The sequence below is a fragment of the Drosophila mauritiana genome, chromosome 4 (assembly GCF_004382145.1).
Source record: "Drosophila mauritiana strain mau12 chromosome 4, ASM438214v1, whole genome shotgun sequence".
NCBI lineage: Eukaryota > Metazoa > Arthropoda > Insecta > Diptera > Drosophilidae > Drosophila > Drosophila mauritiana.
In genome coordinates this window covers 847,764-865,153 of record NC_046671.1, presented here as the reverse complement: position 1 = coordinate 865,153, position 17,390 = coordinate 847,764, and the positions used below count along the sequence as shown (strand labels likewise).

At 36.1% G+C, this 17,390-nt stretch overlaps 1 protein-coding gene across 3 annotated transcripts; it reads right to left on the bottom strand.

Annotated features, from left to right (window-relative positions):
- Positions 1–856: 856 nt before the first annotated feature.
- Positions 857–15,962, bottom strand: LOC117146340 (metabotropic glutamate receptor). Of its 3 annotated transcripts, none has more exons than XM_033312469.1 (8): positions 15,252–15,962; positions 13,601–14,144; positions 6,668–6,921; positions 6,476–6,582; positions 6,030–6,155; positions 5,450–5,969; positions 5,102–5,397; positions 857–4,128 (listed from the first exon to the last, which is right to left on the bottom strand). In XM_033312469.1, exons 1-8 carry the CDS (start codon positions 15,934–15,936, stop codon positions 3,733–3,735), a joined length of 2,928 nt encoding a protein of 975 aa, XP_033168360.1. In that variant the 5' UTR covers positions 15,937–15,962; the 3' UTR covers positions 857–3,732. The 3 variants fall into 3 exon arrangements, with proteins under 3 accessions (XP_033168360.1, XP_033168361.1, XP_033168362.1); XM_033312470.1 differs by having other exon boundaries at positions 5,780–5,969; XM_033312471.1 differs by lacking the exon at positions 857–4,128 and having other exon boundaries at positions 5,275–5,389.
- Between the last annotated feature and the right edge of the window lie 1,428 nt (positions 15,963–17,390).

The following is a 17,390-nucleotide window of genomic DNA, read 5'->3' as shown; positions in this document are numbered from 1 at the left end:
CTTATGATGTTCTTCGTCTTGTTGAAGCTACCTCCTTATTTGTTATATATAAATTGAAATAGCCAAATTCTAACTTTGCTGGCCTATACATTTCTAGAAATCCTTTCTTTAGGGGCAGATTTTTCCTCGGGTAGAAATTCTCCATTGCTCTTGTGAACATTTGTTTGGGCTGAAGCTTCATCAAGGTGGGTCTGTTTTGTGTAAAATTTTAGAAAATAAATATAAGTTTCGTGGTTCTTTTTGATCATATACCGTTCTAATATGATGTACATTAAATAATTATTTAAATCGGGAAATTATATCATACAGCTGCCAAAAAAACAGAGGATAATTCAATTAAACATAATAGATAATCATATAATAATCATATGTTCTTACTATGTTTACTCTATTTTGTACCCGTTACTCGTGGAGTAAAAGGGTATATTCGTTCAAACGTATGTAATGGCAGGAAGCGTTTCCGATTATATATTGATCAATATCAATAGTCGAGTCGATCTAGCCATGTCCGTCTGTCCGTATGAACGTCGAACTATAAAAGCTAGAAGGTTGAGATTCAGCATACAAATTCTAGAGACGCAGCGCAAATTTGTTGACCCATGTTGCCAAATTTGTTATATTCTTATTAGTCTTGTAAATTTCTATCGATTTGCCAAAAAAGTTTTTGCAGCGCCCACACTAACGCCCTAAAACCACCAAAAACTGCCACACCGACTTTTGAAAAATGTTTCGATTTTTCTTCGTTTGTCTTGCCAGTTTCTATCGGTATACCAAAAACACTGTGGCCTTCCACCCTAAACGTAGCACCCTAAACGGTCACTCACACATACTTTTAAACAATTTTTAAATTTTTTCTCCCAGAAAAATAATGAAATTTCGCGTTCTCATTCCCTCCCACTAGCTGAGTGTAATGGGTATCTGATAGTCGGGGAACTCGACTATAGCATTTTCTATTGTTTTTATTATATAAATAATTGCTAAACGGCTTTATTGTTTTGGCTTTTTAAAGCTAGCTTTCTTAATTCTCTTAAATTTAGTTGAAACTTAGATTCTTTTAAATCGACACTTTGTGCAAAAAAAGTGTACACGCGTATTTCCAAGGTAAGCAAGTTTATTTCGTATACTGCTTATATATACATATATACCTGTTTGATTGATTTCGCTGATCAAGGGGTTGCTGTTAGAAAACAGAGACATTCCAGTTTTTTTATTTAAACCTCTTACATAATGTACTTAGAAACTTTATAAAACCAACACAAATTAGCAATATATATAGATTCCCCAAAAAAAAAAACTAAAAAATATTACCAAAATTAAAATTTTTCGTTGCTTTGGCTTTTTATTGTTTACTTATCCTTATAATTTATGTTTTGCATCCATGAAATGTTTATAGAGTTAATTCGCTTTATTTGTACTTAGATGATACTGTTTAGGATTTCATAGTGTACTTTTATAATGATTAACTGTGCTAAATATATTATATATAAGGGGTTTGCAATTTCATACACCTTATCGCTTTTTATTGTTAAATTTGTTGTATCTTCACGTATTTGGACTTCAATGTTTTAAAAATGACATATCCAGACAACTTTGGTAAAAAAAAGAATTAAACTCTAATACAAGTAGGTTAAAGGAACTTTATATTAATTACTCTATGTATGTATATGTATATGACTGGCATTGATACTTTCCGGATTATCTACGACTATAAAATGTTAATAGGATTTACATGTATAATTAATATATTATCATTTTTAATTTAGAACTTTAACATTAAATAAATGTAGGATAATTTGGTTCATGGGTAGCATTGTTATAGTGTTGGCCATTGAGCAAACATAATTTTTTTAAATTAAACTCATTAAAGAATGTTACTATTTCTCTATACATGGAAAAAAAATGATAAGCAAGTTTATATGTTTACATATTTAAACAAATATTCATGGAATAACAAAAGTATTTCCATTAGTCGTAGAGTAAAACTGCCTAAAGAATCTTATCCTTCAAAAGTCAACCCTCAATACAAAACACAATAGCCTCTCGTTGAGAGATTTTTCAGAGTCATGTTAAGTAGAATTTGTAATTCGAAGTTTATCTGATTCTTTTATGTATGTATGTTTCTATGTTATTCTGTTTGAAGCATCTATAAGATCGGGAACGTTGGAGCATTACCTTATCTTCTTTTTTGGTGTTTAACTTTTATTTGCAATTACATAATTAAATGTTTACCGGACCAGGGCAAAGTTTTACCCGAAAAAAATTATTAAAATTAAACTTAACCTATTTATTGATAAAGGATGGGAATACGCGTTGATTCTAACTATGTATGTAAATACAAATTAAGTCCATTCATTCATTTATTTAGACTCGCTCCATATTTACGAAGTACTCTAAGTGCCCACTATTTCAGTAATCTGTCAATAATGTTATTCAAAAGTGTATTCTACGGCTATAAAGCCGTTTTAGTGTGTAGTAAACTTCTGCTAAAGTACAATTTTAAAGTTTCAAACTAACAAATTTTAAACATATACGTATTTGTAAAATAATGTTAGAAGGTTATGATACGTAGTTCACACTTAAGTATTTTACCATTTTGCAGATATGTTGTGACTTGTAAGCGATATTACGTAATTTCTATTAGATTTATTTAATAATATATTTGATTCTTATATACTTTTTTTTTGGATAGGATATAGGAATGTGAATGACATGGTTTTATTAAAAATGGAAGAACTAAAGACGCTTAAGTCGAGTGCACAACCACCAGATACCCTTTACTGAACCCGTCTGCGTTCTGCGTTAACCCTTCTAGTTTGCGTCAAAAAGGACAAAAGGAAAAAAGAAGTCATCACTCAGCTTAAATATACCTCATATTTTGGCAAGAGTCTCTTTTGTTGCGTTGCAAAATGACAAAAATCCATATTTATATTTTGGGACGACTTTAAACAATTCTGCTTTGAAAAAATATGGTTTTTCGATGAAGTAAATTGAAGTTGTATTTATTTATTTGGACGACATAAAAATGGTCTGGTATATAGATAATATATTTGACTTGCCAAATTATTCGAAGACAGGTTGCAATTTATGAAGTAACAAAACTTCCTGTTACATAGATTTAGCTGAATACGATTTATAAACTGTCGTCTGTTATGATGATAGCATGATAGTTAGCATTAACGATTTAGACTCTAACTACGTAAATATGACCCCAGATCAAGTTTACTTTCAATGCCCATCATATATTTTTTTCAGTCTACTTTTTCTTTCAAAAACTATGCTCCTACCAAAAAATTCCATAAATCTATGGATTATTCCATAATTCATATGGTAACTATGATTTGAATACTGTTTTGGCTTGTAACGTTAGTGTCTATTGAGAAAGTGAGTTGTTGGTTTTAATTTCCATAACGGGTACCAGATAGTTTAGGCACTCGGATGTATTTTCGTGAATTCGATCACTGTGCAACCTTTAAAAATTTTATTAAGTATGATCAACAGATACCGAATTCAATTAAAGAATACACACACTGAGGGTAGGATTCGTATAACATATTTTACAATAAAATAAAAATACGTAACTGAATGTTTGATGTTACTCGTGTGCAATCATGTTGAGGACCTATGTATTTCTCTAAGTCCTTGGTTCAGGAGTCAGATTCGCCATGTGTTAACCTATACTGTCTTATTTTATTGCACAGTGTTTTAAAGTGGGATTTTTCCTCACGATTAATCTTACTTATTTACTCTATGACAGATTGGCTCAAAGCGTTCGCCAACTTCAGGTAGAAATTCTCCATTGCTCTTGTGAACAACATTTGTTTGGGCTGAAGCTTCATCAAGGTGGGGGCTATTTTGTGTCGGAAGGGTACTTGAAGACGCATTTGTTCCAACCGCAACTCCTGTTGGGGCAGAAGTGCCTGGTGCATGTGTGCGACTATATCCAGAGCTGGTTGGCGCACCCTGAGCTACCGCCGCTGCCGATCGCCTGTAGACAGTGCTGTTCATAGTCAGCTTGCGAACATTCTTGTCCGGGTGAAAGACGAGGATGTATACTTTAGGTGAATAAAGACATACAAGAGCCACTGATGCACTTAGACTTATTGAAATACACAATGTAGTAGTTTGCACCTAAAAAATGCAAATATTTTGTTATAGTTATTTTTACAGTACAATTAGCTTGAAGCCAGCAGCTCAGTTACAAAACGATTCCATTTATGTTGATTTGGCACCGATTAAGAAAGTCTTACTTAAACCAAAATGTATATGCAAAACATACCTTAAAGTAAATCAATAAATGAAGGAATAAAAGTCGTTGTAAGTATTTTTAAAACATCTAAATCTATTTTTACCATTTATTTACCCTTGCAGAGAGTATTGATTTCAGTCAGAAGCTTGCAACCTTGTGAAGAAGATACATATATTCTTCGTTGGAACAAAACGGAAAAAAAAAACACTGAAACAAATTGCCTTGCCTTGATCGTTGGGCTTTTTTTTCGGTATACACCAGTTTTTTCACGTAATTTTAAATATGATAAAAATCAATTGATCGTATGTTTTTAGATAAGAAATCGTAGCCTGGTGGTTCTGTTTATCATAATGTGTTTTCTTTGATGTGATATAGTGATGTGAGCCATGCTGCCACGCCCGCACTTTTCAATAATGTCTTGATATTTTTTCATATTTTTATTATTCTTGTAAATTTCTATCGATTTGCAAAAAAATTTGCCACGCACACCTGTAATGCCCTAAAACCGCTACTGCTACGTCCACATTTTTGAAAAATTGTTGGATATTTTTTCACTCATAATTATCGTACCAAAAAAATTTACATAATTTTTATCGATTTGCAAAAAAAAAACTTTTTTTCAACAAAATTAGTAAATTTTCGTGCAATGACAAAGCAGTGAACATAAGAAAAAACTGAGCCATGCTAATCTGCGCGTCAGCGCAGAATATAATTATTGCAAGTGAATATATGCGTCGGGTTGCCGAAGTATCCTAGATTAAATAAAAATGTGGTTTGGTAATTCATTTGTACAATTGTATTTTGCAATTGTATTAATGTTAATAAAGTCACAACATTAATTTAACAAATACATACCTCATAGGAATTTCCTGTTCCAAAATATATGGGCACAAACGCAAGCCAGATTATACATGTGGTATACATGGTAAATCCAATAAACTTTGACTCATTAAAGTTTTCAGGTATTTTTCTCGTTTTAATTGCATAAATAGTGCAAACGGTTATGAGAATCATATTATAAAGCTGAGAAAAGAGAAAGGACATGTCTTGTATTTTGCACTTAAGAATCACCTCTCTTCGGTCTGGGTAATAGAATCTAGTTCCTGGTGGTTCAACTACCATCCAAATCATTGTGATTAGCACCTGTATTGCTGAAAGGATTTAATATTAAATAAGGACATTTAATAAAAGTTAATATTTTACCGATCAGAGAGGTAGTTATCACCACTTGTGATTGTGGACTAATATACTTAAGGCGCTGTGCTGACTTAGAAGCAGAGTGAAAGATTCGTGAAATTCGATTTGTTTTTGTTAGCAAGGCACTGTATATAATGGAAAACCCAACTCCAATGCCAAACCTTTGTAGAACACATGAGCCAATTGTTGGCTTAGCTATCAGTGCAAAAGTATTACAATAGCAAACCAGTATACCAAAGAGAAGAGTATAGCTTAGCTCTCGTCCCGAAGCTCTTACCAATGGAGTGTCATGATTTTTTGCAAATAAAACTATTACAATACTGGTCACTGCAATACCAAAAATTGCAATGGCCATCGGAATAAGCGCAAACAACGAGTTCCATTTCATATACTGGATGTCTAAAGCATAGCAGGAAAGCTTGTCAACATAGGGCCAAAGTCCAGGACCGCAGTCCTTACACGTAAACTCATCATATACGTATTCAAAAGATTCACAGCTGTCGCATATCCAGCAACAAGTATCCCCCTACAACAATACAATTCTTTGTGAAAATTACATAATTAAATTGACTCAAATGCTAATTACCTGTTGTTTCTTGATCATTCCGACCTCACATGGGAGTGAACAGGCCGAAGTAGGTTGTTCGGTTTCCTTGTTCCACACAACTGTTTCTGAGTTTAGTTGCAAACCATTAAACCATTTTCCAATAACCTGAAAATGAATTTGACTATCGTTAAACGCACTACAATTCTCACGTTTAAATATATATTTTTGTTATAGCAAATTTTTAAAATAAATACGATTTTGAACACTCTTTTACAATATTTGTACAAAATAGTACACATATTCTAGTGTGTCGTTTATGTCTATGTCGTTTTTTAAAAAATATAAATAAAATGTGTACATAAGAATGTTGTCTGTGTTGAGTCCGTGTAATAAACAAATAAAGAAATTTATATACTTGGAATCTCATATTTATCATATTTTTACCATTTTTGCATACATATTTGCATGTGTGTGATTTATGGTACCTTATACTGATATCCTGAAGAGTTTTCTAGCCGTTGATAATTCAAAATGTCGTATCTGGCCAAACCATCGCCCTGTCGATCAAATTTAACTTCGCTGCCAGCAAGATCTATTCAGGACGAACCATAAATGAGATTATAAAGATTATTATTATGTATATTATTAAGTAATTTAGACAAAATCAACTACTCAACCTATGAATGATACGTTTAAAAGGTAATTGTTGTAAAAATCCTTTCCGTCATAATTAGCCATGTCAGGACACGCTTGGGACTTAGTATCAGTCGAAATTTTTCGATACCACACAGTTTCGCTTTTTAGGTGCTTCCTTGTATCTGTCGTTTGGTCGCTTTGTGTGTTGCATCGATCATTATGCAAATTATGAAGTGCATAGGCAAATGCGTAGACGGCATCCACAACAAATTGTGTCTTTGACTCCTGTTCGTATCTGTAATGAGACATATTCTTTTCTGTTTCGTCTAAATCAATTTTTATTTAATTGAAACAATAAGAAAGCATGTCGGGAGTGGTCAGTTCTCTGCATACCTTTGATATATATCATATTTAAATGTATTTTTATTAAGTTTAAGCTGGTGTTCCACAGGGTAGTGTCCTCGGCCCCCTGCCTGTATAGCCATGACATGCCGCAGCCGGATGTAAGCCTTTACGGGAAGTTACGGGAATGTTGGTCACATTTGCCGATGACGTGTGCGTCACCTACAGGTCCCGATGCGAGCACGACGCAGCCGATGGTATCCAGGACTTTGCAGATCGGTTCTCGGAATGGGCAAGACGTTGGAACATTGGCATCAATAGCAGTAAATCCAACAACGTCTGCTATACTTTAAAGCGGAGAAGGCCACCGCCCGTCTACATCGAGGAAGCCCCCGTACCACAGCCGAACGCAGCAAAGTACCTTTGAGTGCTTCTAGGTCGCAGACTCACATTTGCCAAGCATGTGACTGACATCAGAACGCGCCTACGTGCTAAGGTGGCGAAGCACTACTGGCTACTTTGTTCGCGCAGTAAATTGTCGCTATCAAACAAGTTGACAATTTACAAACAGATCTTAGCACCAAACTGGATGTATGGGTGCCAAATTTGGGGCTTGGAATGCGACAGCCAAATCAAAAGGATCAAGGCTATTCAAAATAAGGTAGCAAGACTCATCACCGGCTGCGAGTGGTTTGTGCAAATGCAACGGCATTTGACAAGATAAACCAGCACTCGAGCAGATACGCTCCAGATGCAGGCTGGAGCGCCACAGAAATCGGCTGGCCAGCGCTCTAACCAGATCTCGCCCACCAAGAAGGCTCAATAGAAGGCAACCGAGGGATCTCAGTACCCGATCTCCTTTGACAAGGGTCAGCAGAAGCTGACACTTATCATAAAACCTATTTGTTATATGTGTTGTATTGTTATCTACTGTATTATTATTGTAAACTAGAAATAGCTAAATATAGTTAGCTGGCGCGCCCAAATGGGCTGAATTAATAGAAAAGAAGGACACAAAGGGGCTCCAAGATTTCCCCGTATGCCTTAATAAAGCAATTAATTAATTAGACAAAAAAAAAATGTTTGCAGCACATGGAAGTGTAACAATTTGTTTTGCCAAAAACAGGTTTTAAGTTTATATTTTAGAATATAAGACCAGTTTCTAAATTATTGGCTTGTATACCATGAAAATATTCATTGTACTCATTGGTTTTCTTTTACATTTTAATATGATAATATGAGACAAAAAAAAAGAGAAAAAGAGCCTCTGCAAGAAAAGGAGGTATGGCAAGCGACTAACAGTTTTGCTGCGGTCACGACAATTGTGGTCAAAAGAGCCAAGAGAATCAACCCGTTGTGAACGGGCCAAGAATTCCCCCGCGATGCAATACTGAGTCCTTTCTTGTAATGTATGTATGTAAGCATGTGAATGCTGACAAATATTATAACGCCCTTAAAAATTATCTGTCGCACAATGAGCTAAAAATTATTATTCACTTTATTTACGTTCTAAACATATGTATAAATATTGTTTAAAACGCATTAGATGTAAATACAACCTATGCCGAAAAGTATGCATTGCAAAGTAAATGCAACAACAATTGTTCCCTTGTACATATGTTCACAAAGAATACTTCCGTTTGGCTAGCATTTGGGACGCCTATATTCTTAGACGGTAAGGCGTTCGGGATTTTACTCGTAGAGTAAAAGGGTATACTATTGTAGTAGGCTACATTGTATGTAGATAGTATGTATACACATTGTACATAAGTTAGGCATATCAACATTGTATATAAACAATATGATTAGTGATTGTTCGCTTTCGGGTGGCATTCTCTCTTCTTCGCAACATCGGCTCTATAGCAAGAGGTATAAAGGCAGATCGCAAACGGAGAGGGACGGATTCGAATGCTAAAGCTGAAGAAGGAAAGTACCAAATAAACCAAGAGAGGCTAAATGGTGAGTTTGTGTTTTATATAAACAAAAGGAATTATATTATACCCGTACACTATATATATATAGTGTATATATATATATATATATATATATACTATAAACTATATACATGTCGGAGATCGATTTTCGTTAGCGTCGTTCATATTTTATGATTTATTTCACTGTCACGCAGTGAGTCGCAATGGTCACTTCTCTTCTTCTTGGAGGCCAATTCGAACTGTCTTTAATCTTCCTGTTTCTTCTTCCTCCTCACCTCCCATTGCGCCACGCTCAGCAGGGATTTTCGCTCTCCTTCCCCACAGCGCTCTCATACAGAAACTCTCATACACGCGCTCTCTCTCTCTCTTCTCATTCCTTTTCATCATCACTTATTCCATAGCGAATACACAGAAAGACTTGTAATTAACACTAAATCTTATAAACCATGTAAATTCCCGACACGGCCTTCCTGACTATAACACGTCCTCGTGTTGCTTAACTCAACATAAACCTCATTGTATCTCTTTGTTCTTAATTTTTCTAATGTATCGCTTGACTTCATTACTCATATCATTCAACTCAACTTTCCGTAGCAAATTTTCTAACACTTCTTGTGTCTTCAAATGATAGTTTGGCGGGATAAACCGTCTCAATCTCCTCTAGAGTCAACGCTCTCTTCCGCACAAACCCAACAATTTGGCTATCAACCATACATTTCATCAGAGATTAGCTTAGTAGGATATTCTTCAACTTAACGCTTAGAGTACAGGCTCTCTTCTACTCAAGCTCAATCGTCTGGCTATCTTACACTAGTCGTCAAATGTCAGTTTAGCAGGCTATACACTTTCCAATTGGAGTACACGCTCCCTTCTGCACAAACTCGACCATTTGGATACCAATCCGCTTACAACTCATTATCGAATTCATTTTTTACGTTTTTCGCTTACAACTCATTATCGAATTCCTTTTTTACGTTTTCTTCTCTGTTGCCGTCGTCAAGCTCTTCTATTATCTCACGAGTCTCCCTTTCATCGGGCAAGCTGCGTACACTATCATGTGGATTCGCTTAGTCGTTAATGATTTCAACATGTAACGATCTCCATCTAGCAACTCTACTATAACAAACAGTCCTTTGTATTTAGAATCTAATTTCGTTTGGTGTCTTTCTCCACTCTTTAATAACACATGATCACCAATCTTATATTTTACCACACGGGCATGCTTCTTATCAACTCTGGCCTTATCATACTTTGCATTTCTATCAATGTTTTCTTTAGCCTTCTCTCTAGATTTCTCCAGATCTACTGGCATTTCTTCGTTGATGGTCAACATTCCCATCGGCCTTGTCTATTTTCCTATCCACAATTCTAAGGGGCTGTGTTAAGTCACCCGATTAGTGGTTCCATTTATGACCAACTGCATCTCACCCAATGCCTACTGCCACGAACGTTCGCTAGTCTCTACTGCTATTAACATCCAATTTCGTACACTCATTACTCGCTCATAATATTTGATATATTTTCATCGCGATGCTTCTCGGATACTAGCCAGTTGTGTGTGATAGTTGCCAAGTCAACTCATACTTCCACAGCTTTACTTGTATTTGGCTGTGCTTCTACATCTACAGGATTCCTTGATAAGCAATCAACATGAGCCATTTGGCTTCCTTTACGATATTCAACGTGGAACTCAAAAAGTCGCATGAATGACCACTATCGATGCACTCGCGGGGTCAATACCGCCTTGTCCTGACTCGCCTTAATAGAATTGCAGTCTGTATACACAGTAAACTGTTTACCGATTAAGTAATGACGGAAGAGCTTGATGGCATTAAAGACTGCCAATGTTTCGAGCTCATAAGAGTGGTATTTAGATTCTGCTAACGTGTTGCATTTGCTATAATACTCGACTACCCTGCGTTTTCCTTCTACTTTGTGCAATAACATAGCGCCATAACCATTTGCGCTCGCATCTGTATGCAATTCAACTGTAAATTTGGGATCAAAAATGATTAATACTGAATCACTGATCAGGACTTTAATGATTCTTTGACGAATTTCCTCATGTTGTTTTTCCCATTTGAAATCATTTAATTTCGAAGTTAATTGGTACAATGGTTTTATCACTTCCGAAAATCTAGCGACGAACTGCCTGAAGTAGGATGCTAAGCCAATAAACTGTCGTATCTGTGTGATTGAACCTGGTTCTGGATGTTGAGATAATGCCTGAATTTTTCGTGGATTGGGCTTCAGTTCACCCTCCTTTACAACGAAACCCAAGTGTCCTATTTCCTTTCGCAGAAATTGACATTTTTTTACATTGAAAAAAAACCCTGACATTGATAACACGCTTAGCACTTTCTCCAATCTTTCGAACGCTTCCTCTTCTGAATCTGAGACAATCAACACATCATCCATATAGACCACCGCATAGGCATTAACTAAATTCCCCAGGGCCCGGACTATGGCACGCTGAAAAACAGATGACGCATTCTTTAATCCGAACGGCATTGCCAAAAACTTATGTTGACCTTCAGGGGTCACAAAAGCTGTTCTCTCAACAGAATTAGGGTGAATTGGCACCTGTTAAAAATATCCAAGCTGGAAAAATATTTTCCGCCACGTAAGCGATCAATCTGGTCTGATATTAACGGCAAGGGATACTTATCTGACACTGTATTTGCCTTCAACTCACGATAGTCAATACAAAGCCTATTTGAATATTTGGCCAATATAGCATTAAGTTTTGATTTATCACTAGCAATTGAGTCGAATTCTTTAACATGCTATCGTCATTTATCGATAATACCGTTTGTGTTTTGTAAATATCGAACCTGTTACTTTCTAACATTACTCCAAAACCAAGCTGAAAAATATCTTTCCCAATCATCATATCGTATTTAAGGCATTTATTATCAACTACGTGAAATAACAATTCAATATTAAATTCAGAAATTTTTTTTTTTTACAGTTGACAGAATTTGCAAATTACTCTTGATAACATTGTCGCCTATGCCTCTCAAAACTACAAGATTATGGCGCCTATCGCCTCTCGTCTCGTTTCTCTCGTTCTTTTCTTCTGCTCTTCTCTTTCGGCACTCCATTGCCTTGTGTCCGAGTTTACCACAACTATGGCACCTAATCGGTGTTTGCATTTTGTGCCTCTTCTTTTCGGGACCTTGCTCGATTCCAGCGAATTCGGCATTTCTGACGAACGAGTGGGCTCTGAGTTGTTGTTGTAGCTCCGCTCGTGTCTTTACGTTCGTTTTGAAAACCAAATGCTGAAGTCTGGGGTCGATATGCGATGTATGTGCCAGGGCCAATGATACCACAATCTCTTCGTGCGTCATTTCCTTCCACTTGGTCAGTAAAGTTGTAACCAAACGGCTGGAGTACACCGAAAGGCATTCATCTTGATTTGGGCGTCCGTTCAGCATGTTCAGCAACACTGCAGCCGTTGTCTCGTTGCCTTCATAGCGTTCCAGGAACAATTCCTTGAACTGCAGCCAGCTCATTCCAGGAAAACAAATTTGCGAAAGCCACTGCGGTGCACTGCCGAGAAGTGATTTGCTGAGCATTATCACCAAAGATGCGCCTTCTTGAGGATGTTCACACAGAATCATATTAGCCGTTTTGCACCATGCAGCTGCGTCGGCGTCAGCTGCTTCGGGGTTGAATGTCGGTAGAGTCGCGGAAACAGCACGTGCGCCAGTCACCGACGCTTTTAATAATTCAGCTATCACTTTATTTTGCCTTTCGACTATCGCGCGTAAACTTTGTTCCGAATTGTTTTGTAGGTGTGGTGATCCCACTTCTGATGTCGAGGATGGATTTTCGTTAGCGTCGTTCATATTTTATGATTTATTTCACTGTCACGCAGCGAGTCGCAATAGTCACTTCTCTTCTTTCTTTTTCCTCCTCCCCTCCCATTGCGCCACGCTCAGCAGGGATTTTCGCTCTCCTTTCCCACAGCGCTTTCATACAGAAACTCTCATACACGCGCTCTCTCAATATAGCGCTCTCTCTCTTCTCATTCCTTTTCATCATCATTTATTTCCATAGCGAATACACAAAAGACTTGTAATTAAAATTAAATCTTATAAACCAAGTAAATTCCGGACATACAGGAAGAAAGAATGGTTTCCGACCATATAAAGTACATATATTCTTGATCCCAAACCTGTTAAGCCCACACTATTGAAAAATGTTTTGACGTCCAAAAACTGTCACGCCCACCCTTTTAAAATTTGTTTTCATGTTATTATTAGTCTTACAGCTTATACATTCAAAATGTCTAAAACGGTCACGACCACACATGTGAACAATTGGAATAATTTTTTCTTATTTTATTCCCCAATATCTATCGATATCCCAGAAAAATAATGAAATTTCGCGTTCTAAAAGTCGGCGTAGTCGACTATAGCATTATATCTTGTTTTTAATTAGAAATACCAATACTCCTTAAAAAGTGCACAGAGAGCGTTCGCTTTGCAGATGAAGATGAAAATCCCATGAATTTATTATTCATGCCAAGCAATGCCGCATTCGCTCCTCAGAAAAATATAGATGCTGAATATTGAATCCTGATCTTATAGTTCAGATCATGGCATTCATGTTTATTCATCCTGATATAGAATACCCTTTTGATATATAAGTAATAATGCTTTAAAAATAAGCAGCTAGTTGATCGGAACTTACCCAACTTTTTCAGATAACCGGAAACTATCGTCGCATTCTGTTTTTGCCTTGACGCCGATTTTATTGTCAGTAGAATTAACCGAGTTTGAAGCATCAGGTTTTACCGGAAGGGATGTAAGAACACAGTTGAAAGTATCTTCCCAGTATTCAGCAAACCAAGGATTCCTTTGATTTGTCTCTGGGGTCAGTTGCATCATGTAGCGATCAAAATCTGCGATTATCTCTGACTGCAGTTCTACAGTTATTGCACCCTCAGCAATGTCTTCTAAGCCTTCGAGTAGTTTTTGTTGTTTCCCCCAACCATCACTTGCTATCCAATGAAATGGTTGCGATAAGTTAGCTCGTTTAGCTGCTTGTAGAATTCGACGCGCATCTTCAGCTCTCGTAAAAAGTACAACGCCGCGAGCGTTAGGCTTCTTTTGAAGCTTGCTTATAATGGAATCAAAAACTTTGTCGTCTGCGGCACTGGGTACTTTCTCGGCTACCGCTATGCATACATTTCGTTCGGTAGCTTCCTTGTGTAATGCTTCTATTCCATATTCACCTATTTATTGGTTCAATTAATATCATATGTTAAAATCGTAAAAACTACATTAAATTTTGCACGGCTATACAAAGGCAATACCCTCCATTGGAGAGGGTATGTATATTGTGGAAGAAAGAATGCTATAGTCGAGTTCCTCGACTATCAAAAACCCGTTACTCAGGAAGTGGAAATGTGAACGCAAAATTATATCATTGGGAAAAAAATGAAAAAAAAAAATAAAACTTGTTCAAAAGCGTGGAAGTGATTGTTTTGGGCGTTTTGTAGGTGTTAGGAGGGGAGTGGGCAAAGTGGTATACCGATGTTTCAAAACATTTTTCAGAAGTGTAGACGTGGCAGCTTTAGACTTTTTGATTAACAATATATATATATACTTTATATAGTCATGTTAACGTGTATAAAACGGGTATAAAAATCAGAATTCGATATTTGTAATCATAAATATATAAATTCGGTTTGAATGTAAATATAATACTATATAATATAGTTTGGGCAATCAACTGTCAGAACTTTAGTTATAAATATAAATCTTGTTCGGATACACTAGTTCTTATTCCCATTACTCGTAGAGTAAAAGCGTAGACGAAATTCTTTAAAAATATTGAAAGAAGTAGAGGGCCGATTTGATAAATAGCCGATTTGATCCGTCCGTCCGTCTATCTATATAAACGCTTCGATCTCAGGAACTGCAAAAGCTACAGAGTTAAGATTGAGCATGCGTCCAGTGACATAGACGAAGCGCAAGTTTGTTTCCTGATGTAAACCGAAAATTCCACGCCCAAACTTTTAAAAAATTATTTTATATTTTGTATATATTTTTCTTGTAAATTTCTACATATATATTAAAAAAAAAATTTCCTACGCCTACGAAACTTATACAATTCAACTGTTAAAAAATTTTGAATATGTTTTTTTGTTTTAAACTTTCGTTCCAAATTTCTAGCGGTATTCAAGAAAATGTTGAAATTTCTCCTTCGCACTTTTACTAGCTGAGCAACGGATATCTAATGTTCGGGGAACTATAGCATTCTCTCTTGATTTTTAATTTAATTATGATAAATAATTACCGAAAGGTTTCCGGCTTGCAGAAGACTAATTAAGACTCACCATAAGATCCTTCCGAATGTATCGTTGATACATATGACCAGTTAAAGTTTTTTAGTATGTCCACGAGGGCTACGGATTGGAAAGTGTCTGGTGGTACTGTTCTAGCAAACAGATCAAAGCGTGTTTTGTCCGAAAGCGTTTTAGCGGTTGAGGCCGGTGATACTTGAGGAATATGAAACAAGCGCAGCAAATTGGCCACTTGCAAGGACACTGAACTGTAGGAACCGCCAATAACTCCAAAAACTGGGCCTGACGAAGCATTTTTTTTTAGTTGCGGGCTTGACCCATCTGCACACTCATATACTGATGTGTCTAAATTGTTTAGGGATGCTCTGACAAATTGAAGCGACTGATTGAGGGCATATGTATCTCTTGAACAGGTGTCAAGTATATGGACTCCTATCGTAATTCCCGGAAGTATGTTGGGATCATTGTTTACACGATCTATAGCATAAAGCATTGCTTCCAGGCGTTGAACTCCCCTATTATATACTTTTGGTCCGCAAGGAGCACCTTCACCTTTTTCATGGACCGGAAATAGCCCACCAAGTATTATGTCGCCAGGCAGAGAAACGGACACTGAATCCTGAGTATGTGTGTTACTACTTTTTAAGTCTACTACTTGACTCCAGGATAAAACCATCACGACGACTAAAATTGTTCCGTTATTTTTTTTCTGTTTCATCTTTTTAAAGACACGTGGATAATTTAGGTTAATGTATTAAGCCCGCAACGTAAATTACAGGTTCATGTTTTTGCATGTCCTTGGTTGATGCTTATCTAAGGGAACCAAGAAAATTCTATAATTAAAAATATATTACAAGTTTATCATATCTAAACAGAAACAAGAGTTAATGAAACAGTCGAGTTCGTCGTCTGTCAGATACCCGTTTCAACAATTTTTTGTCCTATTATAGAAATCATAAAAATCAAATCATTAAATGAAAAAAAAAAACATGAATTGTTCATAGCTGTAAGTGTGGGCGTTTTTAAGCTAAACAAACAATAAAATAAAAGAAGAGATATATAGACTATCAGGTATCCGTTACTCAGCTGGGGGAAATGCGAACGAGAAATTTTTTAATTTTTCTGACATATTTTCACTCTACGAGTAACGGGCATACCGATACAATTTGGAAAGATAAATAATTAAAATTAAAACAATTTATAGTTTTAGTTGACATTTGTACGGACGGATAGACCGACAGACATGGCTAGATCGACACGTAGACACGTAACTAGATCACGAGTAGGGTCGTTATTAAAACCATGTCAAAAACCATGTTTCTAAACCTAAAAACATTAAGATTGATATAAATATACTCTCTGCACGGGTATTAAAACAAAAAATGAGTATTTACTCAGCAAACCAGGTAAAACATTATTTATAGGCAAAATTTTTGGGCACTTCCAACAGGTGTGGGATTGTCAGAACACCAGGCATTGCTATCATACTTGCTTTTCTATATAATTTTGTGGTTCTTGCCTGTGGTAAAAGCACTATTCCCACGTAACAGAAAAAGCTTTGGAATGTAAGGACACGCCAAGAAGTACCAAAAAGAATGGTACTGGTGATTGCGTTGCTCTGAAGCTGCAAAAGCAATGTGTTAGCGAAAGCCCTAAAAAATGGCACTCATACTTATCTGCAGTTATTTTCATATATGTAAAAAGTTATTGTAAAATATTGAGTCCTTTAGAATAGGTTTCCTGTGCAACTATCTTATATACGTGTGAAAAAATGTAACTTTTTTCATAAAATTGTGTTTATTTTTTGTAAACGAGATACCTTGTTTTATGATAAACGTTAAATAACTTTAAAATTTGCAATAATTTATGTATTTTATCACCACCAGAACTTTTTATTCAGAAAAATTATTTATATTATTCACAATTAAATTACCTTTTTTCTCATTTAAATTCTTATACAACTTTATCGCAACATTTCTTAAAACCTTCTTTATATTTCTCTAATACGCGTACGTCTTGTCCTACCATTACCAGTTGGTTGACTGATTTATCCATGATAAGCTAACACGAAATCAGTTCTTGTAGAGGCAGCAGCAGCACAACAACAACCAAGAAATGGGCACCAGCAGCAGTGGCCAAGTAAAAGAACAACAATAGCAACAGCAATCTACA